A 27,891-nucleotide genomic window follows, 5' to 3' on the forward strand; every position below is an offset into this window, starting at 1 on the left:
TTTAGGGATATCACTTGTGACGAAAGTGACAAGTTTACTCATTTGTACGGAGTAGCCACCAACATATTTACAGTATCCATATTTATGACATACATTTCTGGTGAGAAAACATTAGGTGATATAATCTATGACGAAAACTTACAATTGAGTTGGTGACCTGTGACCTTATGACATCATCAACATTTCATGAATATTGAATTTCATTTTCAAGATATGTGAAATGACAAATATGTATTTCGTTTCTTTTTTTGGAAAAACAGGTTGACTACACTGTCAGAGTTCGGTTGGCCATTCCAATTCGGTTGGCCATACCAATTTTGAAGTCCCTTCCCAGAGAAGCCAGGTCTTTTCAAACTGTAAGTTGAGTTATACAGAGCAGTCTGCACATTGTGTTCGCGTCTTCTTCACATAATTGTGTTCAACCTCTTTCAAATTCACATCTCATCAAAGAGGGTGTTGTCACCAACAGTATCTTGTCTCTTGGCCTGAGCACAAAACAAAATTAAATGTCCACCTGACTATCCTATTTTTTGAACTCATGTTTATCGGAAACGAACTTGTGTGTTGTTTTTGCCCAATTCAGCAAACAATTAATTCGGGTTTTGTTTGTAAATTATTGGTAAAATTGAGACATTTGGTTTATAAAATATCCGAAAGCGACCTTTCTATTTAAAAATGACGCCTAAATCATGATTAGCAATTGCGTATCTGTAAGTTGAGAACTACTGTATATATCAAATATTAACAGAAAAAAAGTGGGAAATACAGAAGAAAGACACGGTACCGTTTGAAGATTTGGTTGAACAACATTTGTGTATTCACGATTTACAGGTTGATGGTGTCAAATTGACGCTATGTGATTTTGGATTTTCTGGTTGCATTGGATAAACCGATAATATTGGTAATGGAACAATGCAATACGTGGCGCCTGAAGCAGTCCTGATAATGTGTGAAACTTTACAGCCATCGCTTGACATATGGTCGATAGCAGCAACTATTATAGAAATGTTTATAGTAGACCTGCCATGGCCACAAATTAAAGATGGCGATGATATTGAAGTCATATTTGACCATTTTACTCAAGAAATATTTTAATGTACACCTCACTGGATTCAACCAAATTGATGGTTATACCTTGGTCGAGATACTAGAGTCATGTTTATATACCCCTAACATGAGAGCAGGTCTGGGAGAATTAATTCAGAAGTTTGAAAAGTTAATTGTCGAGTATGAGGATGAACAAGATTAACAGAATTATTTGTGTTTAAATTTTGAGACTTTATTGTAGTTAAAGTAATAAAGATTAACTTTTAACGTTTTTATTGTAATTTTGATGGACTGTGGATCAATTCTTGTCATGTCAAGAAACTGGTTTAATACCATTGATGATGTTTCATAAAATCACCATCTGTGTGTGTGTGTGTGTGTGTGTGTGTGTGTGTGTGTGTGTGTGTGTGTGTGTGTGGATGGATGGATGGATGACTGCAAGATGGATGCATGGATGCATGGATAAACGCATGCATGCATTGATTACGGACTAGCAGTTTTCCATAAGGACCAGCAGCATTATGCTACCTGTCGGTCTTTATGACCAGTAGTCATTTTCCTTTAATTTCACACACTGACTGGAAATGGAGCTTGATATGTAGACTTAGATAGAAGGATAGCTGACTTAGGGATTCTCTTTTAACCTGAGATAGAATTTGACTACCTAGGCACATCATCTTGGGTTGATGCCACAACTTCTGCTTCATATATGATTCACGCATTAATCTTGGTGCCAGTGAGAATAAGTCAACGTTCTTGTTCTATTTTGACTCTCGAGTAAGATATAAAATGCTATGACAGGTACTTACAATTGAGTAGTAGAGGGGAAGTCAAATTGTGATTATAAATAGTAGTAGTAATAATAATAATAATAGTTTTTTATTCACCAATATAATAAAAATTACTTAAAATTAAAATAGATACATATACAGAATACATGGCAGAATGGATCAAGAAATAGCAAAGCTAGTCAAACTTGTATCCCCTTAGTGACTAACAAGCATACTCTTACTTTTAGGTGTATATATACAACATTACAGATTGCTATAAGAACTATCACAAATAAGAAACATTTAAAAAAAGACAAAGCACAACAAACAACAATGGAACAGTAAAATTGATACACATACAATTTCCACTATCAATTTACGAAAAGTTGTATATGACATTACAGTTATACATATTCTGAGAATACATGTAACAGCTTTTTAACTGTCTTTTTAAAAAATTTATGCATGAACCAATAGACTGAATCTCAACAGGCAGATTATTCCAGGCTTTGACGCCAGAGTATGAAATGGAAGATTGACCAAATGTTGTATGATTATATTCTAGAAAATGTTTATGACTATGTCTTTGTTTTGTATCATAGGGATGATCTATAAGAGTAAAGTAATCTGTAATAGAGTGTGCAGACTTGTGATACATCAGATTATGTATAAAAGAGCTAACTTTAAATCTGTAAAGTTTGAAAATATTAAGGATTAGTGGAATAGGTATTTTCAACATTTGCTATGGTGGTGCTCTACTTCCTGTCTGTGTGTATCTTGGGGGTATACATGGTATAGGTTACTTGTTGCTTTCCTCAATGTCTGAACAATATGAAAAATATCCCTGATTTACACTTCTATAGTCGATTTTCCGGTTCCAAGATGCATTGCACGAGAGGACGTCGCTTATGTTGTTAGATTTAGTCTTTATTACATTTGAAATAACATTTTCATCAGGAAATGATGGTAAGACATGTTGACCTCTTTAATTATGGGTGATTTTACAGAACAAAGACTGAATGCCATTGATGACAGAGTTGGATTTTACTGGAAAACCCAGGGTATGGTCAGGTGACAATCATCCCCCTCATTAGCGCGTGCAAACCCCACCTGTGCATACAGAATACATGGCATTGTATAGAGAGACGCGCAATGAATCTTGGAACTGGTAACAGGTCCATTGGATGATAACCCCAATTTGAGTGAGGGCGCTGTATTTTCAATTTCCTGTTTGCAGTCTGGAATGGCCTATTGAGATTGCATGTACCACTGATGTTAGTGAGTAGTGTGCAAAAAATCAAAGAAGTTAAAAGTACTTCTGAGAATGTTGAACCACAGCATACAAAAAATAAAACAAAAAAAGAAAACCGACATTTGTTATACAAATGAGTTTATTGAATATTTCAGTGACAAGAAACAGACAAATTTTGAAATATACACAGTATTATATCATTCAACCTTTTCATAAATTTATTACATTGTCTTTAATATATGTCTAAAAAACAGCTAAACCACCAAAAACACACAATATTTTCTTCCATAGTGTCAGTTTCATGGTATGATATATTTCGGATGAATGAGTCAACTGATGGGATATATAGCATGTGTTGTCTATTAATAACACATAGAGTAGTAGCACATTAAAATACAAACATTTGATCTGGTTCAAAGCCACTGAAATTATGAAACAAACAAAATAAAAAGTCCTGTTCAATTTTTTCTTCTTATATATACATACAGTCTTCAAAAAATATCCTGCACAATGGTCTTTGCATATCAATTTATGGACGATTTGATAATTTGTAAATGTGTGATTATATGGATGGACTTTTCGACAACCTGGTAATACACATTTTTTGTGATAATTCAGAAAGTACTTTTTTCTTTTCTGGTTTATGGTTTTCTCCACTCCAACTTAGCTAACGGATAAATAGCATCACAGAAAGCGATGTAATTAACGTCGTCTTTGTCGCCGATTTTGACATGGAACTGTTCATATAGAAGTTGGAATTCTCTTTCGCTGACTAAACTGTTGAGCTCCAGTTCACTGAGGACACGTCTGAATTGGGATCTAGAGACTGTGCCGTTATGTACACGGTCATAATCTTCAAACAGTGGGAACAACTGCATACTCCTTGTACGAACCTACCAAATATACAAAACAAAGGATTGATTTTAGATGCATGTAGGCTGAGCAAGATAATTAATAAAATATGCTCTGCACTTTGATATATTTTCTATTATATCATACAGGAGCCAAGATATGGGATATATACTCTGGTCGTTCTACATCACGAGAATGCATGTCTATGTCACTAGTTCTGCTGTGTTCAAAATATGAGTCAAAAAGTTCAAAATTGCTTTCCTAATTGATTGTGTCAGATGTAGGTATCATGTGTCGACAGAACAAAAAAAGAATAAATGACAATAAAAGTAGGTGGTAAATAACGAAATTTTGCCCAGTTCCCTACATCAGATTTTAATGAGATTGATTTGCACCCAGACTGCAGCTGTACTAGGCAAATGAGATAACCACTCCCCAACTGATAATACGCCTTTCCAAAAATTTGCCATGGTGTGCTCTACTTCCTGTGTGTGTACCTTGGGGGTATACATGGTATAGGTTACTCGGTTAATCATAGAGCACTGCTGCTTTCCTTGATGTCTGAACAATATGAAAAAATCCCTGATTTACATTTCTACAGAATACCAAGGGATAAAGTTCTTAAGAACTAGTACTATGAGGTGATGATACGCTCAATATGAGCGAGGGCGCTGTATTATCTATTTCCTGTTTGCAATCTGGAATGGCCTATTAACCATTAATTAAATTGATTACATACCCTATTAGCTAATCTTTCCAGTGTCTGCTGCAAGCACATTTTTTCTTCCGGAGGGAGTACATTCTGTTCCACTTCTACGGGTACATTTTATTGTTGTGGTGTTAACAACGGTGCCTTCTCTAAATTCTTCACGGTAAAGATGCCTTCGATTCTATCTCATCATTGAATTTCAAGTATTCCACATAGTTGGGATCTACTGGAGACTGGAAACTGAAGGAGTAGAGATGAATAGCGATTAATTGTCAGTATTGTAACTTATTGCATTAAGAATTTACCATGCTTGGGGTTATGGTGGCTGAGTGGTTAAACCACTTGCCTCTTATCACTGCGGCCGGGGTTCGATCCCATTCAGGGTTTGATTAAATTTACCACACTGTAAGAAGAGTGTCGTTCAGTTTGACTCTACCGAACAACGCAGGCTTTCCTCAGGTACTCTGGTTTACTCCTACATTAACACTGAACCCATGAGGGATGGCCCTCACTGGACTTCTTGGGAGACAAGTGTTTATATACTTAGATGTTTATGATATCGATGGTCTATCTATTCACTACTTGAAGGTCCTTAATGATTTCAATGATGAACGTTTCAATGATGTTCGTGTTACGTACGACTGTGCATTCGTCACTATTTTAGATGTCTTAGTTTGTTGTCTTGACCAATCAGATCTCTTGATTTGCACCATCAATATACTGGTATAATATAATGCCATTTACTAGTATTTCATTTTGCCAGCCATCGACAAAATCAGAGAATGTTGAAGGTATAGTTGAAATGAAGTTGAAACGTGAATTTTTATAAAGGAGGGCACTCTGATGAGCAATATTCACATGAAGTTTGTTGTTCATAACCTCACTGGATCAACTGTAGCAATGTTAGTCTATGTATAAGGTACCCAGTGACGGCGCACCCTCACTTATCTATAGTGTAGTTGGAGTTAAACATTGAGCATACTTACGCTTGTTCAAGAATGGCGACCTCTGACCCTTTTAAACCAAGATTGGCAGGATCCAAAGCACGACGGAATGTCTCCTTCTTCATGCGTCCTGTACGAAGTTTGTCGTAATCACGTAGGAATTCCAAAATACGAATCCTCTCTTTCATCACCTGAGAAAATAAGAACAGATGTTTGAATTTTCAGAAATCATTTCAAATGATAGACTTGAATTATTTTAAATATCCAAGTTCAATCATAATATACATAACAACTGCCGACATCAGACCGTGGACAAACGGAAACTGTTACAAACAGGGAAAGTAAACAAATGAATTGGATTAATAATACTTGGCACAGCGTGTTGGAACAGCAGAGACTTGTATTACATTTCATGGTTTAATAAGAACAGTTTTATGGCCTCTTTATGTGTATGTGATTTGTTTGTGAACATAAACTATTGCCAGTTATGTGACATGGCCATAAAATTGTATTTATTGGTTAGAATTTTGAGATTGATTAACAAAGACATGATGTTAATGACTGTGTGGGTGGCTGTGAATGAATTTTAAATTTCATCTCATGCATCTCAGGACTTCTAGAGTAACAACTTTGACATACTGTGAGTGGAGGTGTAAATGGTAAAGATACTGTATAGGAACTAGACTGAGTGGAGGTGTAAATGGTAACGATACTGTATAGGAACTAGACTGAGTGGAGGTGTAAATGGTAATGATACTGTATAGGAACTAGATTATGTGAGTGGAGGTGTAAATGGTAACGATACTGTATAGGAACTAGACTGTGAGTGGAGGTGTAAATGGTAACGATACTGTATAGGAACTAGACTGAGTGGAGGTGTAAATGGTAAAGATACCGTATAGGAACTAGATTATGTGAGTGGAGGTGTAAATGGTAACGATATTGTATAGGAACTAGACTGAGTGGAGGTGTAAATTGTAATGATACTGTATAGGAACTATACTGTGAGTGGAGGTGTAAATGGTAACAATACTGTATAGGAACTAGACTGTGAGTGGAGGTGTAAATGGTAACGATACTGTATAGGAACTAGACTGAGTGGAGGTGTAAATGGTAAAGATACCGTATAGGAACTAGATTATGTGAGTGGAGGTGTAAATGGTAACGATATTGTATAGGAACTAGACTGAGTGGAGGTGTAAATTGTAATGATACTGTATAGGAACTAGACTGTGAGTGGAGGTGTAAATGGAAACAATACTGTATAGGAACTAGACTAGTGAGTGGAGGTGTAAATGGTAACGATACTGTATAGGAACTAGACTGTGAGTGGAGGTGTAAATGGTAATGATACTGTATAGGAACTAGACTGTGAGTAGAGGTGTAAATGGTAATGATACTGTATAGGAACTAGACTGTGAGTGGAGGTGTAAATGGTAATGATACTGTATAGGAACTAGACTGTGAGTGGAGGTGTAAATGGTAACAATACTGTATAGGAACTAGACTATATGAGTGGAGGTGTAAATGGTAATAATACTGTATAGGAATTAGACTATGTGAGTGGAGGTGTAAATGGTAATAATACTGTATAGGAATTAGACTATGTGAGTGGAGGTGTAAATGGTAATAATACTGTATAGGAATTAGACTATGTGAGTGGAGGTGTAAATGGTAATAATACTGTATAGGAATTAGACTATGTGAGTGGAGGTGTAAATGGTAACGATACTGTATAGGAACTAGACTATATGAGTGGAGGTGTAAATGGTAACGATACTGTATAGGAACTAGACTGTGAGTGGAGGTGTCAATGGTAACGATACTGTATAGGAACTAGACTGAGTGGAGGTGTCAATGGTAATGATACTGTATAGGAACTAGACTGTGAGTGGAGGTGTCAATGGTAATGATACTGTATAGGAACTAGACTGAGTGGAGGTGTCAATGGTAATGATACTGTATAGGAACTAGACTGTGAGTGGAGGTGTCAATGGTAATGATACTGTATAGGAACTAGACTGAGTGGAGGTGTAAATGGAAACAATACTGTATAGGAACTAGACTGTGAGTGGAGGTGTAAATGGTAATGATACTGTATATGAACTAGACTATGTGAGTGGAGGTGTAAATGGTAATGATACTGTATAGGAACTAGACTGTGAGTGGAGGTGTAAATGGTAACGATACTGTATAGGAACTAGACTATGTGAGTGGAGGTGTAAATGGTAAAGATACTGTATAGGAACTAGACTGTGAGTGGAGGTGTAAATGGTAATGATACTGTATAGGAACTAGACTATGTGAGTGGAGGTGTAAATGGAAACAATACTGTATAGGAACTAGACTATGAGTGGAGGTGTCAATGGTAACGATACTGTATAGGAACTAGACTATGTGAGTGAAGGTGTCAATGGTAACGATACTGTATAGGAACTAGACTGAGTGGAGGTGTAAATGGTAACGATACTGTATAGGAACTAGACTATGTGAGTGAAGGTGTCAATGGTAACAATACTGTATAGGAACTAGACTATGTGAGTGAAGGTGTCAATGGTAACGATACTGTATAGGAACTAGACTGAGTGGAGGTGTAAATGGTAACGATACTGTATAGGAACTAGACTGAGTGGAGGTGTAAATGGTAATGATACTGTATAGGAACTAGACTATGTGAGTGGAGGTGTAAATGGTAACGATACTGTATAGGAACTAGACTATGTGAGTGAAGGTGTCAATGGTAACGATACTGTATAGGAACTAGACTGGGTGGAGGTGTAAATGGTAACGATACTGTATAGGAACTAGACTGTGAGTGGAGGTGTAAATGGTAACGATACTGTATAGGAACTAGACTGTGAGTGGAGGTGTAAATGGTAACGATACTGTATAGGAACTAGACTGTGAGTGGAGGTGTAAATGGTAACGATACTGTATAGGAACTAGACTGAGTGGAGGTGTAAATGGTAACAATACTGTATAGGAACTAGACTATGTGAGTGGAGGTGTAAATGGTAACGATACTGTATAGGAACTAGACTGTGAGTGGAGGTGTAAATGGTAACGATACTGTATAGGAACTAGACTGTGAGTGGAGGTGTAAATGGTAATGATACTGTATAGGAACTAGACTATGTGAGTGGAGGTGTAAATGGTAACGATACTGTATAGGAACTAGACTATGTGAGTGAAGGTGTCAATGGTAACGATACTGTATAGGAACTAGACTGGGTGGAGGTGTAAATGGTAACGATACTGTATAGGAACTAGACTGTGAGTGGAGGTGTAAATGGTAACGATACTGTATAGGAACTAGACTGTGAGTGGAGGTGTAAATGGTAACGATACTGTATAGGAACTAGACTGAGTGGAGGTGTAAATGGTAATGATACTGTATAGGAACTAGACTATGTGAGTGGAGGTGTAAATGGTAACGATACTGTATAGGAACTAGACTGAGTGGAGGTGTAAATGGTAATGATACCGTATAAGAACTAGACTGTGAGTGGAGGTGTAAATGGTAATAATACTGTATAGGAATTAGACTATGTGAGTGGAGGTGTAAATGGTAATGATACTGTATAGGAACTAGACTGTGAGTGGAGGTGTAAATGGTAACGATACTGTATAGGAACTAGACTGTGAGTGGAGGTGTAAATGGTAATGATACTGTATAGGAACTAGACTATGTGAATGGAGGTGTAAATGGTAATGATACTGTATAGGAACTAGACTGTGAGTGGAGGTGTAAATGGTAATGATACTGTATATGAACTAGACTATGTGAGTGGAGGTGTTAATGGTAACGATACTGTATAGGAACTAGACTAGTGAGTGGAGGTGTAAATGGTAAAGATACTGTTACAGTATAGGAAATAGACTGAGTGGAGGTGTAAATGGTAATGATACTGTATAGGAACTAGACTATGTGAGTGGAGGTGTAAATGGTAACGATACTGTATAGGAACTAGACTGTGAGTGGAGGTGTAAATTGTAATGATACTGTATAGGAACTAGACTATAAGAGTGGAGGTGTAAATGGTAACGATACTGTATAGGAACTAGACTGTGAGTGGAGGTGTAAATGGTAACGATACTGTATAGGAACTAGACTGTGAGTGGAGGTGTAAATTGTAATGATACTGTATAGGAACTAGACTAGTGAGTGGAGGTGTAAATGGTAATGATATTGTATAGGAACTAGACTGTGAGTGGAGGTGTAAATGGTAACGATACTGTATAGGAACTAGACTGTGAGTGGAGGTGTAAATGGAAACAATACTGTATAGGAACTAGACTATATCATACTGGAAAAAAATGGTGTACATCATGTAAATTGAGCTTGTGGAAGTTTTCAAGAAAAAAAATGACAGGTTCATCTACTCTTAAATAGTAGTCCCTGTTGTATTAATACTAATACCAAAATATTAAGATATAAGTTATAACACAGACTGATATTTTTATAGTTCATGTATTAATTTGCAGGAACTTCATTTTGTCAGTTTGTTGCTGATTTCACTCACCTTGGACTTGATTTTGGTGAGAACACTGTCGACGTCTGTGCATGCATTCTTCTCTAGATTAACCACTCTACTGTTGACAGCGTGTAGTTCAACCAATCTTTCCTGATACTTCATGTCTTGTTTGACGCCTGGTTGTAACTCTTCTAAGAACCTCAAATAATTAAACCCAAAATTATCTGCAAATTTCATTTCCAAAGCAATCATTTCATCTTCTGTTGCGGTGAGGCTGAGATACGTCAAACACTGACGAAATTGTGAGTTGGTCACGTGGCCGCGATTATGACGATCGAAGTCCTGGAAACAAGGCTTTGCGAGAACTCGTCGTTGCATGGCTCGTTGTCGCATTCTCTCCATTACGTTGTCTACGATTGAAACCACCATTCCATCGACGTTGTTCCAGTTTGTTGTACCAGGTTTATCCATTAAGAAGGTGTCTTGTGTAGGAACTTCGTTTGTTGGGGTCTTCTCTAAGTTTGGCTCAACTTGAGTAAACACTGGTAATAGATAAAAAGATCCACAAACCATAAATCCTACTTAAGCAACACAGGAAACAGTATTTTTCTGTTTTAACCAAGTGTTGACATACATTTAGCTTTATCCAAGGAATTCAAAATAAGTTTGACAACTTCTCATTTTGATATAAACGCTGATTTCTAAATATCAAATTTGAATCAAAACACTAATGAAAAATGAAGTTACTAAGTATTAGTTCGGTATTCACAGAACATCAAATTTTTATTTTCATGTACATTAATTTGATAAAAGACAACTAATATTGAATAAATTATGACATTTATAAGACACAAATATTTCTCTGTAATTAATGCGATCTAGCAAGTTGGTCAAATACAGTTTTAATAATAACAATAGAGTGAATTTATAATGTGCCTGTTTTTTGAAGAGCTCCAGTTGCAGACACAGAACTACTAACAGAATGAGAGGATACAGAGAGACAATTTGAAAATATGGTAAGGATGCAGAGAGAAGTGTGTAAGTGAGTGAGAGTTAAGATTGAAATGGGTAGGTTTTAAGGGCAGAGTGGAAGGAAGACTTAGAGTTAGAGTGACAAAGAGTGAAGACTTCAAAACTGAAGCAGTGTAAGAAAGGGAACGCTCACCGAGCTTCTTTAGTGACAAAAATTGCAATCTATTTTTCATCTTGATGTAAAAGCCCACATTAGATTAGGATTTTTAAGTTTTTCACTTTAGTAGTCACTATAGAAATCTTATATCATATTATTATTACTTTTCAATATCTTAAAGGCCTATGTTTCAATCCTAGGCCATCACATCAGTGTTAATTATCTTAATGAGGATTAATTGAGATCATTCTTTTGTTCTAGACCAACTTTTTGGGGCAAAAAAAATAATTTTCAAACCTAAATTCAAATCCTACTTTGCAGTGGGCCTTTACACATCTAAACGAAAAATATATTGCAATTTTTTTTAACATTACATGGACACTGTTGCTATAGTTACCTGTGTCGACATCTACTTTGAAGTTTGGCCAGAGTACTCTACCGGGGTGTTTAGGATCATTATAGTAAGCACACAGAGCAAGAAACTCTGCCTCGGACAAGTTACTCTGTCCCATAGTACTCAAACCCATGGCTGTTAGACCAATACGGAAACGGGTCTGTGAGATTGAACCATTGCGTAGCGGATCAAAGTCTTGGAAGTATTCATTCACCTGAAAGATAAAGAAGAATTAGTAAATAAAAAATACCACATAAATAACATCATACTAAAGTACATATATCTATCACACATTTTGATTTTAGTATCCGGTAGGTTTTTTTCCAGTGTACAAGTGTGTATATATTTTTAATGTAAACATGTACACATTATTTTCTTGTGTACAAGTTTATACATTGTTTTCTAGTGTACAAGTATGTATATTTTTTCAAGTATACAAATGTATACATTTTCTAATGTAAAAGTTTCACTTTGTACAGAGGCTGGTACTTGTTTTCAACCACACAGTGTGCCCTCTAATGATAGCTAAAATTTGTTGTTGTGAGTCAAAATGAGAAAAACCGAGATTTCTTGTGAGTCACCACATAGTATAAAGAGATAGGGGAATGCCAAATTTTGGTGCGTCACTAGATATTGTGTGCATCAGTGGCGTGTCAAATTGGCTGAGAGGACACACTAATTACACATATGTGTATGTTTGTACCTTGAATTTTTTTCCCTTCTTTTGCAGTGAACCATCACTTAGCCCACCAGTGTACTGGTGTACCTATCGTTCCTTTTTACATCTTAGATAAAAAAAATAAAGTACATGTTCCTACCCAGATCCTATTAACTAATGAATGATGTCGTATTCTGCCTAAAACTTCTTCAAAGTTGACTTTACTGATATCAACAGGTTTCTTGGTCACAACAGAAGCATCTCCTGCATCTTTCATTTCATCACTTCCAATAGTAAAGCCAACAAACTCTGCAATCAAATAGACAATGTATAACAATCATTAACAAAAAATATGAGTGTGGCAGACAAATCTCAAATTTAAAGTTTAAAGGACTATGTTTCAATCCCAGGTCATTGCATTAGTGTTATCTTAATAAAGTTTGCATGAGTTTTTGGGTAAGGAACACAATTTGAAAATGAATTATAGAAAGAAAACAAATTAACTTATCATAGTGAAGAAATTTTTTTTTTTTTATCCTTTCTTCTTCTTCTTCTTCTTCTTCTTCTTCTTCTTCAACAACAACAACAACAACAAAAACAACAACAACAACAACAACAACAACAACAACAACAACAACAACAACGACGACGACGACGACGACGACGACAACAACAACAAGGTAATATTAGATATGTACCACAAATTACTTGCACTGGTGCACACACATACTAGTGGTATTTTCACTGCAGTGCAATATCAAAAACATTATTGCATACCTAGCTGTATGCAAATGATATACAAGTGAGGACGCAATCGTTCACTACACACAAAATCATGTGATTGCACTGTATGATTTTTATGGAAATTTGCCATATCAGATAAACATATATAATAACAGAACCCCATGCCACATGAGTTCCAGTGTGGGTACTCAGGGTATCTGCACTCATGCTTTCTGCTGCACTTTCACAAGTGTGGTGAGTGAAATTGCAGGTGCAGAAAACACTGCAAGCACTCATACAAATACACTGAGTACGCCACACTACACTCGCTATGCTCGTGAGAGTACGGGCGCAGAAAGTTAACTGAAGTAAATTTCTGGATTGAATGATTGTAACTTGACAAATCAGATATATTACCTCTGTCCACAGCTTGGACAAATGCTGGATAGTTGACATCTCCATGGCGTTCTGGGTCTTCAAATTTACGACAAAGTAACTTGAAGTCTTCTGATTGCACATTGAGACTCAAGAAATGTCAGATACGACCAAACTGGGAAAATGTGATGTTTCTTGTATTTGCTTTGCTCTGTTGAAAAGACAGAAATTAACTTGTAATGAACCTCATGGTTCTTTGAACTGGGACTGAGTGTCACAGAGTTTTGAAACCTACAAGGCCTTAAAAAACAACTTGTTTGGTTCCGGTTCCCCGACCCCACCTAGTTTTTTACGCTGACCCTAAACTTTTTTTAATGTATTCGAGAAAAATAAAATAAAATCGTGAAAATTGTGAAGTCTCGCAAGAAATAGTGGATGTGGAAAATGACATCAACTTAAAAAGACAATATAAAACTGTTCTTCCAATCTGTAATGGCTGTACATCTGATGAGATAAAGCCAATAACACAGAGAGAGACCATATGGAAAACTACAGAAAACATAACTACCTGAACTAGTCACACATGAAAAAAAAAATCCAAAAAAAACTCCCAAAACATCTACCTACCCCACCTATTCTAAAATTGAGTGTAATCGGAACCGCACAATTTTTATTTTTAGGCCTAACACCCAAGCAAAATGATTTCACTTATATACCTGATATTTATGCTATAAATGATAGTGGTACACACTGAACTTGCTTTTCTGGGATGTAACAGATTGTATTGTCTATAGATAGACAAGTATTGAAAAGATTTTATAATAGGCCTTTCCAAAATTTGCCATGGTGGCGCTCTACTTCCTGTCTGTGTACCTTGGGGGTATACATTGTATAGGTTACTCAGTTAATCATAGAACACTCCTGCTTTCCCCGATGTCTGAACAATACGAAAAAAATCCCTGATTTACACTTCTACAGAATACCAAGAAACAAAGCTCTTAAGAAACGATACTATGAGGTGATGATACCTCCAATTTGAGTGAGGGCGGTGTATTCTCAATTTCCTGTTTAAAAACTAAGCCTCCTTCAAAAGAAAAAAAAAAAGAGTTAAAAATTGTACATACTCTGTCATAGTCTTTGAAATAGGCATACATCATGATACGTCGTTCTTGTACGGTCACTGACAAATCCATCAATACCTCAGCTACTCTGGCTTCTTCTACATCACTCAATGGATTGAGATATCTGGACAAAGCACCTAGTGGTGGTCTTTTCACTTCCATTGTTGGTTTCTTCTCCAAGTCTGGGTCATTAAATGCTGCAGATACAAACAAGTGAAATGATGACGGTATCCCATGTTATTTATCAATTATATATATAGATAGCAAGTTGATTGGTAAGAATGCACCATAAAATTAAAATATATACACCAACATTTTATGCTATGCTCCTTTATTTTCTTTAATACAATTGTCCGATTAAAATTGAATTTCAAATCTATTTTCGTCAACAACTTGCAGAATTGTAATCCCCCCCCCCCCCCCCCCCCCTGGATATGAGTGGGCAGGGGGCGGATGAACATTTTTTTTTTTTCTTTTTAAATATTTTTTTTATTTTCCAAAAGATTTTTTATTTAGTCATCTGACAAGAAAGCAATCAATATGATCCAGTTAACTGCCTCGTCTTCACTTGTTATTGAATGGGTTTACTGTGTTTATACACTCCTACTTATCCCTTCATGAAAAGAGTGAAGAGAATTTACATCAAAGCTTGTCCCCTTGTGCTTGGCAGATGTTACTGAGTTAGCTTATGTCTATATTCTTACATTGAAATTTTACCTCCCTCCCACATACAATCTTTTTTGTGACGTCACCTAACCATTTCACTTCATTGATCTCTTTCAACAAGACTTACCACTTTCCATCAGGTCACAGAATTCCTTGTATCGTACTCTGCCGTCTTTGATTTTGTAGTAATCCACCACTTTCTGTATATCACTGCGTGATAACTGTGCCTCCTTGCCCACAGCCAATGACAGACCACAGATGAACTGGTTCTCGGTGATAATGTAGCTACGTAGTCTGTCGTGATCACGGAAAAACTCAGTGGTACGGATACCATTTTTGTACACAGCTGTACGGATCTTGTCAAAGACATCAACGGACCGTGGTGCTACAGTCTGAATTAGAAAAAACACACCACATTAAGACTTATATAATCTTGATTTGATCACTGAGCAATATCAAACCTTCTGATTTTTTTATTTTTTTATTTTTTTTTTTGGGGGGGGGGGGTAATTATACCAACCCCTAATCTACACAATTCATTGAACCAATATAGAACCAAACAACAGAAATCATAGTTGATAGAAGTAGTTTGCAAATGTGATATATTCCTATAACTAGATATTATGCCCCAATATTTTTCTTTGTTCAGCCAAGGAAAATACTTCTCGGCAAGTGACTCATAGTGACAACCCTTAGGTCATGAGTATTTTCCAGCTGAATGAAGAAACAATATTGGGAATAATATAATTATACCATCGCCAGTGATATAAAAGTAAAATTGGGGAAAGTAATGGCACTTTTGAAAGTTTTTACTCATATTTCGAACACAGCAGAACCAGTGACATAGACAATGTGTTGTCGTGACATAGGCATGCGTTGTTGTGAGGTAGAACGACCAGAGTATATATTCCATATTTTTTTATTGAACCTGGCTTGCGCATGGTACAATACTACATTTTATCTGTCTCAACTACCCATTTCGAGTACCACAGGAAGGTCTTGTGTATTGGTAATAGCCAAACGATGTAATTTGAAAACAATCTATTGGATGACTAATTTTCTTCTTCATAACAGACATTTCCAATGCCTCATCAGCATCACTGATGAGACAATAATGATAAATTAATCCTCTGGGGAAAATACATCAAATCAGAAATTCCTACACGTTGACTTACCTTGGCTGGTATGTTATACTCAGCTTTAGCTGGGCTACCTGGATATTCTAAATCCTCAACCAAGGTGTCTTTGATAGCCTCTACATCATGGTGGAAATTCAAGTAGTTACAGAGACTAGCTTTACTTGGATCCAGGTATTTCTGAGCCAGTGTTTGCATCTCATTCTCTGTCACGTCTGGTGGACCAGGAAAACTACGATAGAACTGTAACACAAATGAAAATAAAGTTCAACGTCTGACCGAAAAAATAAAGATCTACAGATAGGACGATATTCCAACAGAAAATCCTCGCATCAATAACTATACTACGCTGTTTTGATTTGTGATATGTAACTATATCAGGTATCTATGTTACACTGTGATGTAGCGTTTAAAGTCTAATTTCAAACACAGTATGTATGTCACGTGACTGTCACATGATGTCCATGTGATTTCTTCCTTACATGACTTTCTGTGACCAACCCATTGTGGTGACTCTGTCAAAATCTTCATAACACATTTGTCATGTGACTGTCACATGATGTCCATGTGATTTCTTTCTGACATGCCTTTCTGTGACCAATCCATTCTGGTGTCTGTCAACATCTACATAACACATTTGTCATGTGACTGTCACATGGTGTCCATGTGATTTCTTTCTTACCTGGCTTTCTGTGACCAATCCATTGTGGTGTCTGTCAAAGTCTTCGTAACAAGTTCTGACATTGATTCCATGGTATTTATAAAATGGTGCAATTCTCCTCAGAATATCAGTACATCTACTACGAAAGGATGGACTGAGAGGACGTTGAGAGCGATGTGTCCCCAGACTAAAGGATATAAAGAAAATAACGTTTTGGAAATGTGTCACATAACAACTATATAAAATCTCGACTGAGAGCAATAAATATCAATAGCGACTTCACAATAAATGTCAGTATGTGTCAGATGATAAACACATCTAATTGCATTTTGGAAAACAACAGCCACTAGTATTGAGGGTGATAAATATTGATAACGACCTTATAATAAATGTGTCTAAAAGATAAACATAATTCTGAAATTGTCACTGAGGGTAATAAACATTAATAATGACTCCACAATATCCCATGGTGATTACATCAACAATATAAACTTCACGATATCCCTTCATAATTATAACAATAGCAATTTCACTATATTCCAGGGTAATAATACCAATAATGACTTTGTCATATCCCACTATGATTATATGAGTAATAACCTCATTATATCATTAATAACTTTGTGACATCACAGGTTTATAATGCTACTTATGAAATATTATCATACCAGGAGAATAATCGATATAATGACCCAAGAATTTCAAAAGGTTAACAATACAATAATGACTTTGTGATATCTGGGCAATATATTTCATTATCTCATCTGTAATAAGTATTCAATAGCAAAGTGATATACTTACTATTCTGTGACTTCTACTTTTCTTGCTTGTGGTTCAGTCTTCAAATCATTTGGTTCAAAAACTGTGAAAAATACAATTTTAGATAAAAAAGTTACCACTCACTTTTAAAATAATGTCACATAAATTGTTCTAAATTACTGTCAATCAATCAATCAATCATTCAATCAATCAATCAATCAGTCAATCTATCAATTAATCAATCACGCAATCAATCAATCAGTCAGTCAGTCAGTCAGTCAGTCAATCAATCACTCAGTCAGTCAGTCAGTCAGTCAGTCAATCAATCAATCAATCAATCAATCAATCAATCAATCAATCAATCAATCAATCACTCACTCACTCAATCAGTCAATCAGTCAATCAATCAATCAATCAATCGAGTGCCTGTATCCAATACAAAGTAAAGTTCAGAGGCACTGTACAGTTAAATATTGAAAACCTTCGCGTTTTAAGGTTTTTCCTGAAGGCATTGACTGTGGGTGTCTGTCAGAGCTCCGGTGTCAATTTGTTTTAAAGACGAGGTGTGGCATGTGAGAAAGCATGGCCACCAAAGGAATTAATTTTAATATTGTCACTGAAAACATTTCATTTTTAGTGACTCTCATAATGTCAGTAATGCAGGTTTAATGAAAAAAAAACATACATCGACAGGACAACATCTTTTGAACAGAAACATGTGACTACTCCAAAATTTGTGGTCGATATGTGTTATTGATTTTGATTTTACTAGTTCATAACCCTGTTACCCAATTAAACAGATATTCTGTGTACTATCCCAGAATACTCACCACAATCGATGACATCAGAGAATTTACGATAATTAATCATTCCATCGTTTTTATCTTCGTATTTATCTGTCAGTGCCTGCTCATCTTCGGGGAATAGTTGTATTCCAAAGCTTTGATCCAGAACACGCTTAAATTGTGATGCTGTGGGGAAAAAAATGCATACTTTTAATTACAAACATCTGTTCCCAATAACAGTATCAAATCTACAGAGTAATCTACCGTTATGGTTCAATCAATACCAGCTGCTAACAATAATGATACAATAAATATGATAATATCTCTTAAATAAATAGTTCAATATGTACATCATTTCTTATAAAAACATTTCAATTTTAATGGTTCATACAAATATTTGTGTATGTTATGATACATTTAGATGAATAACAATAAATGTGACTTGCATTATTTCTGTATTATTCATTGCTTAGGCTTAAAAATGAAAATTATGTGGTTCCAATTATGCTCAATTTTAGAATAGGTGGGATAGGTAGATTTTTTATGTTATTTTTTATATACCGGGGGTATATATTTTTTCATATGTGAGTGTCTAGTTAAGGTAGTTATGTTTTCCACTGTTTACCATATGGTCTCTGTGTTATTAGTTTCTTCTCATCAGATGTACAGCCAGTACAGACTGGAAGAACAGATTTGTATTGTCTTTTTAAGATGGTGCCAGTTTTTGCATCATCCACTATTTCTTTGCGAGAGATATCACAATTGTCCTGATTTTTTCCCTTGAATATGTAAAATAATGTTTAGGGTGAAAACCTATAGGTGGGGTTCGGGTAACCAGAACCAAACAATTTTTTTGCCTTACAACAAGTCTATAGGTTTTTTGCTTTGAACTCCCTATCAGTAGAATGAATAACAGACTACGTTACTTTAAGGAGAGTTTAGCCTAGGAAATAGTCATCAGGGATTTTTGGCTCTTGTCTATGTAGGGAAGGCAAGAGCCAAAAATCCCCACATGACAGTCTAGAAAATTTATGATTATGTGTAGTTAGTGATCTGAATACATAACGTCATGCTGACCATGTTGGATTTATCTACATTTTTATTTGCCATCATGTGAGAAATATGTAATACGTAGAATAGCAATATAGATATGTTTTTTAATAATAATTTTCTGAATAAATGGGTCAATCTGTTGACAAAGACTGAAGTACGCAGTCAAAAATATCAGATAACAATTTTCAAGTTTGTGTTTGGATCAAAAGTTTAAAAATTACCAACACTGAATTACCAACACAGATGAACTTTCATTTAAAGATGTTTTTTATTGTTCAACTCAGGCAAATAATTATGATATCAACTCTTCATTTAGTTAATGACATTAACAGTAACAGCATGCACACTACTACAATTACACTAGACATGAGGTATAATTTCTTGAAGTTCAAACAAAATCCATGGTCAGCAATCAACTGAACTGTTTCTTTCATGCAGTTACTGTTCATATCATTAATTTAACTAAATAAAGAGTCTACACTGTGTATGTGATATTTGTCTCTTATCTTTCTTGTGTCTATCTCAACATGAAACCTTGTGATCAGACTCACTGATCTTAATAGTTCATTTAACAGCTTGGGCAAGCTTTTCTGCAAAGAGCTGTAATATGTGGTATGTAGAGAGTGAAAGTCCCCACACTTCTGAAACTGTGTACTGCAATGTATGTTATGTAGATTATTTCAACTTACTTGAAATGTAACCAGATCTGAGTCTGTCATAGTCTTTGAAGAACTCGGTCACACGAGCTCGTCTGGAGAGAATCTTAGTTCGGATCTGATCCTCCAACACATTGATAGATCTTTCAGACATCTTGAATGATGTCCAGTTGTGCCCTTGTGGTCAGATTCACGTCAACGGTTTTCCCTTTTTATTCTAGTAAACATAAACAGAATAAATACATTGATAGTTCTTTCAGGCATCATGAACGATGTTCCATTGTTTTCCCTTTTATTCAAGTAAACATAAACATAAACGAATAAGTATTTGGAAATAGCTCATTAGGTGATGAATTATAAATATGCACAAATTTTGACAATAAAATTGAATAATATTATGAAATAAACTGTTGATCTTTCTGTATTACATTCAGCTCAGAACAAACAAAATATTAAATGGCTATCATAAAGCTGAACATCGTTGAGATTTGAGACTGTTTTTAGTATGTTTTCCACTAGTAGTTTTTATCACTTTTGTAGTGTTTCAGTGCCTATGGACTTTTAGGATATATGGCGCTTTACAAGTGATATTATTATTATTGTTATTATTATTATTATAGATTAGTAATTATGCAACAATTTTAGTAAAAAAAATATCTGTGAAAAATGTGTGTTTCGATCAATCTCGCCTCGATGGTGTACGTCCTTGACCTTGTTGCGATCGGCTTTGTTTATCTTCAAGTTGTGGGTAAGGCCATGGAAGTATAACCCACGATAACACCTATATGTTTGTTTTGACATGCCTTCATTGCTTCATCATTGGCAATATATTACAATGGTCACCGTGCGTACGCGTGATTACATATGAGCAGTTCACTTACAAGGTAATGTTTACAGTGATTTTTTTACCTGTCTTGTTTCCAGAGTTTGATTACGTCTTGCCGACGCCTAACATGCTGTGGTAGTTGCAGTAAATTAGTTTTGAAAATGTTGCTTTCAGTCTAGTCATTGCTTAGTTATTTTGTAATCCAGCATATTTGTTTATGGTCAAGTTTTCCCGAATAATAGTTGTAACATTTGTTTATGAAAAGCCGGCGGAACGTAGTGCATGCCGGGACAGTGACTTTATTATATGCAAGTAAAAGTTCGTCGTGAATTTATTACAGGTTCCGGGGCCGTGCGTGAAGCAAGTAACTTTGCACTCTAGACTAGAGCCTGTTCAGAAAATGTATCGGCTGATATAAATTTACCGGTTTAACTTCACACACACACTTAGGCCATTCTCATTTTCGCGCCTTTTGCAAGTTTCCAGTCACGTAAAACACTTTGTAAATACTTGTTAGTATGTGTCAAAAGTATTAATTGTTGCATTTTTGGTGTGCAACAGTACATTCCATACATGAGGTTTATTTTCAGTGCTTCTTTTATTTGTCATACAATAAACAGCTATAGACTAGTTAGTACTGTTTATTTCTTTTTATTTTATAAAATGCTATTTTCAGTCAATCTTGAAGTGTCAATTTTAAACAAATGTTTATGCCCCCCCCCCCCAAAAAAAAAAAATTAAATAATTAAATAATTAAATAATTAAATAATAATTATATAGTAATAATTTTATAATAATCAAGTTTATTTCAATACTAACCACCCTACCTGGGGTAGTTTTGTATGCTGAGTTCAAAATAGGGGGTCATTTTATGAACATCTGTTGCCATGGTAACCAAAACCACCATAATATGTTAACCATTTTTTCCAAAACTTGACATAAAACATTGAAAAAAAAGATAATACAGTGAAACAATGCCCTTGTATTAGACATGTATGGGTTAGTGCTACCTGATGTAACATAAATTGTATAAAATTGGATAGCTGTTTCCATGGAAACGTATGGTAGACGTGAAAATTATGTTTTCATTATATACACATACATCTCACAAACAACATTCTAAATCTGATAAATATCTTCTTATTTGCACATTGACCCTACTACCAAGGGTACTTTGTCATGCTGAGTTCAAAAAAGTGGTCATTTAATAACATCGATTGCCATGGTAACCAAAATAACCATATAACGTGAATTTTTGACAAATTAGACATAAAACACTTTAAACATTTCAAATTTAGGAAAAAAACATCATTGCTGTTGGAATGTATGGGTTGGTGATATCTGTTGTAACAAGGTTTCATGATTTTTGAAATTATCTGTATCAAACCTATGCAATTCTAAAAGTAAAACTCTAAAAATCACCAGAATAAATTGTAAATTTACTAAATACCTAAATACCAGCAGTCCTTGAGAATTCGAACTACACTTGTCAACTTGGTTCAGTCTTTCATCACAAAATCTCCAAATGTGTACACATACATTTGAGTACAAGTTGACATACGCGACTCCATACTGTATATCGTTTGTTTATGGATAGAAATTCAAAATCCGACAGTTTCAAAGATCGTCTGCTGCTCCAGCTGACACTGTAGTTAGTATTGTGAAACTTGATGTGTGTACATGCGTATGTACGTATTTCTGGGTCCCAAATTCAGACGATAACAGACACCGATATCATTCATGTCATCGGGGACAAGTGACATCACGGTAGCATTCATTGTTACAGGAATACTTATAAATTATCCAGAAATTCTCGATCATAAAGGCTTGCGAAGTGTCGAGTGTGAGAAATGGCGTCCGTTACTAATACTACTGTGTGTGCGCGAGGTGAATGACGTCACTAGAATTGAATACAATGTAGCAAAGGATTGCGATTCACTTCGTCCCATTTTCAACTCGTCCCATTTCAACTCGCCCCAATTTCAACTCGCCCCATTTTTAACTCGTCCCATTTTCAACTCGCCCCAACAACACTAGGAAACGTTTATAAATCTAAACGATACATGGACTCGAAGTACAGGGACCGAAACATTTACATGATTTTACCTACGTAGCCAGTCGAAGCGTAGTAAATCATAAATGTAACATTTCGTAGCAGAAAGTGGTGTGGGTTTTGGCTAAGTGTTTGGTAGATCTCGAACTTATACTAGCACAACAACTTTAAATTTCCTCAGTCATGGAATATCACTTTTCACATTAGGACTTAATGTTTACAACCCAAATAAGAAATAATAATGATAATAACCAGGGAGAATATTAGTGACTGACACGCTTACGACTTCCGCGCGTACGGGTTTTGGAGACGTGTCTCCTCTCCCTAGTTAACGCAACTAAGTATTGTAGTATGTGTTTACAGCGCAAGTGGTACTTCATTAGTGGAATACGAGATACCACAGACCCTCCAAACTGAGTACTACTAGCTTCGATTTCATATATGCACAGGTAAATTATATTGCAAAGAGTTGGGGCGAGTTGAAAATGGGGCGAGTTGAAAATTGGACGAGTTGAAAATTGGACGAGTTGAAATGGGACGAGTTGAAATTGGGACGAGATGATCCGTCACCTAGCAAAGTGCGTTACACTAGCCCCGTCTACACGGCACTAAAAATCCTACCTGAGGTAGGATTCAGGATAGTTTGAAGCCCGTGTAGACGCAAACGCGTCCTGAACCTGTCCTGAAACCGTCCTGACTTAGGACACCTTTGAGAGGTTTCCTGAAACCCTCCTGACTTCGTCCTATATGTACAGTCAGGACGGAACGCGCGACATCCACGCTGTAACCTTCCTACGTGAAGACACAAATCTATCCTACCTCAGGTATGACTTGGCCCGGCTGCCTCAGGTAGGACGACCTACGTGTAGATGGGGCTATTGTCGTATGTTTGCATATGCGGTACCGCGGTACACACATCACATACAAAGTGAAATAGACAACGATAGAAACAAACTCGCCAGCTTACAAATGTATTGTTTACATGACTTTGCCGACGATGAGGAATAATCATCATTAATTTACATTAAACTTAGTTGCTAAAATTATGGATGAGTTAAAACAACAAGGGACATTGCATATATTTTTTCCGACATTTCATAGGCGAATGTTAATATGCAGTGTTTTTTCGGAGTGTCTGTTGAGGTGTGGGATATTTATGACATCAATTTGAGGAGTATTTCTATGAATAATAATAAGTACTGGTTACCTTTGATAAACGGTTGCCTAATAAAGTACACTGAATCCACTGATCTTTAATGATGTCTATATCGCGAGCAAACGTGAAACTGAGATGATGTGGGGGAACGGTTATTTACGTATACTTTCTAGGGAATTGCATAACATACATGTATATCCATGGCCGATACATGTATTTGACCTAAAACATGTTGTTCTGTATCTCTTTGTAACGTCGTTATTGTTGCTGTTGTTGTTGTTGTTGTTGTAAAGATTCAGTTTGCTTCATCGTACATTACAGTATAGCAAGTATAGTATAGTATGACAAGTTGAGAACTACACGACACGTCTGTTTACATGTAATACAGGCTTCAACATGTGCCTTATGCAGGAGTCAATGTCACCCCCCCACCTCGGGGCATAGTGGGGGATTTGGAAATTAGTCTTATAAAATTTGTCAAATTCCCCACTCCCTGGGGCAAGACATTCTGGAAAATCACCACCTAAAAGAAGTAATACTCCCAACATTTCTCCCACCCTAATGGGTGGGGCATTCACAAATTCTGACTGACACACAACCACTCTTTTACGTCCGTGAAAATGACTAGGGGGTGAATATGAGGCAATTGCCCCACCCCCTCGGGCATTGTTTCATGGCAAACACGGTCTAATCCCCCACATTTGTCTCGAATCGCCCGAGGTGGGGTCCCTCGGGCATTCATACATTGACTCGTGCATTAGTAGGAGTACGTTGCGTTAGACTGGTTAGTACCTTGCCTTTACCACGTTTCCAACCCGAATTAGCAATTACGATTTTATGTGCATTTCACCTGTTTCTATTTCAATCGTGCACAATGAACCAAGAAACACAACACTCTAAAAAATATACACACTATACTTGCCAATGGTCATCACAATAAACTTTACCGATTCAACGAACGTTTTGAAGGCCAGCAGTAAATGTAACTGGTTCCCTGACCAATTAAGTAGTTCCCCGCTTGTGGCTCATGATCAAAGTGAAATCGAAAATTGTGTTTGAACTGATATAAAGGCAAGTCAGCTTCATGATGATAGCAGACTACCGAGAGTTGATTGCTTTTATTTTGATACATAATTATAACATGTATCATTGTCGAAATCAACATAAAAAGACACAACGCTGTACTGGTGTTGCAATTCAGTGTTGCCATATTGTTGTGTCTACCTGGATCATGGCAAACACAGATTCATATAACATATATGGTCATAACACAGTACAGTCAATACGTCAAAACAAAATGATAAATAGATAAAACAAAAATAAGACATTCCTAGCCATAGTTCTCTTCAGCATGTTCAAATTTTATTTTACAAGACAAAAATAGTCATAGACGATACACCATGCCACATGTACAGTGAGTCTTCAGTACACGCACGGGACGGGAAGTTTTTTGAAAGACAACGAAAATGCTTCGTGTCACTCTGTGGATGGTAATGAACGCAATCAAGAGAAAATCAAATAACGTGAGTACATAGTTTTCAAGGTGGCTGGTTATCAGACAAAACTAAAAAGCCCAAAGTGTAAAATAAGATATCTAGAAAATATTTGACGATTGCGCGGCAATCACGAGCGAAAGTGTTCTAGGTGAATTTAACCCTTGACCTATTTTCATAAGGACGTCGAAGTTAACGAGGTCAGTGTGACATCTCAAGCATGATCAACAACGTTTGCATGAGTGAGTACAACTAAATGTTGTCTAAACTTTAGTGGAAGAGAAATTCTGTTGATCAGACACAGACTATTTTCAAATTCTTACAACATCTTGACGATAAGAAGCAAATGTGACACTGACAGACAGGCCAGTCAGTACACCATACAGGAGGCACAAACATACCACATGTGCATCTGGTTGACTGCGATTGATTGTGATCACGTAATATTTAGCACTAACTTTATGCTGTTGCTTCCAAATATTATTGAACTGCAATCTTTCTAAACAAGTCATGGAAATTGCCAGAAACCTGATTATTTTATGACTGAATATGTTACGATCATAAATTCCCTTACTTTCAGTTAAATTTTCTGATGGGAAGCATTTAGTGTGAAATCTGATGAGCGACATTGATGGGTACAGTGACGTAATTCGTAAACAAATCTAACGTTGGTAACTTTTATTTTTGTAAATGGTCCTTAAATATCAAGTACACCTGTCTTCATAGCAAACAGAAATCTGAGGCCAAATTTTGCCACGAATGGATACATCATTTGACTCCACAATATAATAAGCACGGCAATAGCTCAAAAACCTGGCTCAAATTTTATAACACTCGCACAGCTCAGAGCGCCTGTAGGGTGTCGGAAAAATCGATTATCTTTTCAGTAAACTTTGCAACACTGTATTATCAAAATTTTGTACCTGTCAATGTACTGCTGCATACAATGTAGTAGAAATACTACTACTAAACACTTCATGGAATATTTGTAACAGTATGTTGTGAAAGTCTACGATGATTTGAAAACAGCAGTGGTTTCGGAATAATATTACAAATATTGTGAGACGCATTGCAAATATTGTTTTCAGGGAATGTCATCAGCAACTTTATAAATCATTACAGAACAATGTATTTGTCTGTACCTTGCTCGGTCGTGATGCGAGCTGTTCAGACAAATATCGGGGGGGGGGGGGGGCGGCCTCCTCTCACACAGTTAGGGGTTGGCCGATGGTTGAGGGCGCCCCGTCACGGCGTACCTTACAGACTAAGCTAATATATGCTCAAACGGATGCATTTTATTGACAATAGGACCAAAAGGCACCATTCCTCTAAATTGTTTCTCACACAATGCTTTATTATTATATACTTTTTAAACCCCTTCACTTGTAATAATAATAATAATAATAATAATAAATAAAAACATCACATTTGGTGTAAAAATATCTAAGAATAAATCTAGGTTTTCTTGCACCTAGAAAGTTTGAAGTACTAGTGTGTGTCAATTAAGCAACATAATCCTAATTTAATCATAAATTGACAGTTTGATTTGCTGTATTTTATTTCATCGAAATAGATGAAAATAACCAACTGCCTTGCTGCATCATCCATTAAATCCCCATTTCAGCATTCTTGAGGAAACTAAATTTGTCCTGTACTCTTCTAATGGAAAGTGTGTTTGCTAAGGGTTTGGAACCCTGGTAACAATTCAAGAAGTAGTAAATCTGGTAAAACTGACAGTTACCCCATACACTATTTACAAGGATTGTGGTGGGATGGGGAATCCTGGTAAAATGAAAGGGGAACTCAGGTAGATTTTGCCTACTTACCGCCCTTAACAAAAAACACTGAAACAACACTCCCACAGCTCTGTCTCCTTCCTTTTACCTGTGCCAGAGCCTCTACATGTAGGTTATGAAGTATGTAAATGTTACCATTTTTCTCACACATTTACCATATATCTTGCTAAAATACAAGGGCAAGGTTCAATTGGTAAATCATAAATGACTGAGCATGTACAATTGCAGGTCATTCATTGAAATAAATTGACATTTGAAAAAGATTTTTTTTGTTTGTTCTGTGCCTGAAAAAAAGGGGTGGGTGCTATTTCAATGTGTCCAAGGTCTGTCTGTGTAAAGCCATATATCAAACATGCAATGGCCAATTTTATTCAAAACCTTGATGATTTCACACCCAACATT

General features: G+C 36.1%; 2 protein-coding genes across 2 annotated transcripts; both read right to left on the reverse strand.

The window, feature by feature from the left end:
* Positions 1 to 4,788: 4,788 nt before the first annotated feature.
* On the reverse strand, positions 4,789 to 13,468 carry LOC144438103 (uncharacterized). The gene is made up of 6 exons (XM_078127132.1): positions 13,371 to 13,468; positions 12,391 to 12,539; positions 11,576 to 11,786; positions 10,098 to 10,591; positions 5,617 to 5,765; positions 4,789 to 4,870 (listed from the first exon to the last, which is right to left on the reverse strand). Exons 2-6 carry the CDS (start codon positions 12,505 to 12,507, stop codon positions 4,789 to 4,791), a joined length of 1,053 nt encoding a protein of 350 aa, XP_077983258.1. The 5' UTR covers positions 12,508 to 12,539; positions 13,371 to 13,468.
* Positions 13,469 to 13,488: 20 nt separating this feature from the next.
* Positions 13,489 to 25,226, reverse strand: LOC144438104 (uncharacterized). Its single transcript, XM_078127133.1, has 9 exons — positions 25,148 to 25,226; positions 20,199 to 20,382; positions 18,502 to 18,642; positions 17,714 to 17,774; positions 16,934 to 17,099; positions 16,291 to 16,494; positions 15,243 to 15,507; positions 14,453 to 14,646; positions 13,489 to 13,539 (listed from the first exon to the last, which is right to left on the reverse strand). The coding sequence occupies exons 2-9, from the start codon at positions 20,317 to 20,319 to the stop codon at positions 13,489 to 13,491; spliced, it is 1,203 nt and encodes a 400-aa protein (XP_077983259.1). The 5' UTR covers positions 20,320 to 20,382; positions 25,148 to 25,226.
* Between the last annotated feature and the right edge of the window lie 2,665 nt (positions 25,227 to 27,891).

The sequence above is a fragment of the Glandiceps talaboti genome, chromosome 7 (assembly GCF_964340395.1).
Source record: "Glandiceps talaboti chromosome 7, keGlaTala1.1, whole genome shotgun sequence".
Classification (NCBI taxonomy): domain Eukaryota; kingdom Metazoa; phylum Hemichordata; class Enteropneusta; family Spengelidae; genus Glandiceps; species Glandiceps talaboti.

What these genes read in the sequence shown, in the direction of transcription:
- LOC144438103 (XM_078127132.1), bottom strand. Translation starts at nt 12,507, where the DNA reads ATGAAAGATGCAGGAGATGCTTCTGTTGTGACCAAGAAACCTGTTGAT. An exon ending in CAAAGTAGATGTCGACACAG is followed by an intron (nt 10,592 to 11,575) that starts GTAACTATAGCA and finishes ATCTATTACCAG; the next exon opens with TGTTTACTCAAGTTGAGCCA. An exon ending in TCACCAAAATCAAGTCCAAG is followed by an intron (nt 5,766 to 10,097) that starts GTGAGTGAAATC and finishes TTATTTTCTCAG; the next exon opens with GTGATGAAAGAGAGGATTCG.
- LOC144438104 (XM_078127133.1), bottom strand. Translation starts at nt 20,319, where the DNA reads ATGTCTGAAAGATCTATCAATGTGTTGGAGGATCAGATCCGAACTAAG. An exon ending in CAGATCTGGTTACATTTCAA is followed by an intron (nt 18,643 to 20,198) that starts GTAAGTTGAAAT and finishes TTTTCCCCACAG; the next exon opens with CATCACAATTTAAGCGTGTT. An exon ending in AAAGTAGAAGTCACAGAATA is followed by an intron (nt 17,100 to 17,713) that starts GTAAGTATATCA and finishes TATATCCTTTAG; the next exon opens with TCTGGGGACACATCGCTCTC.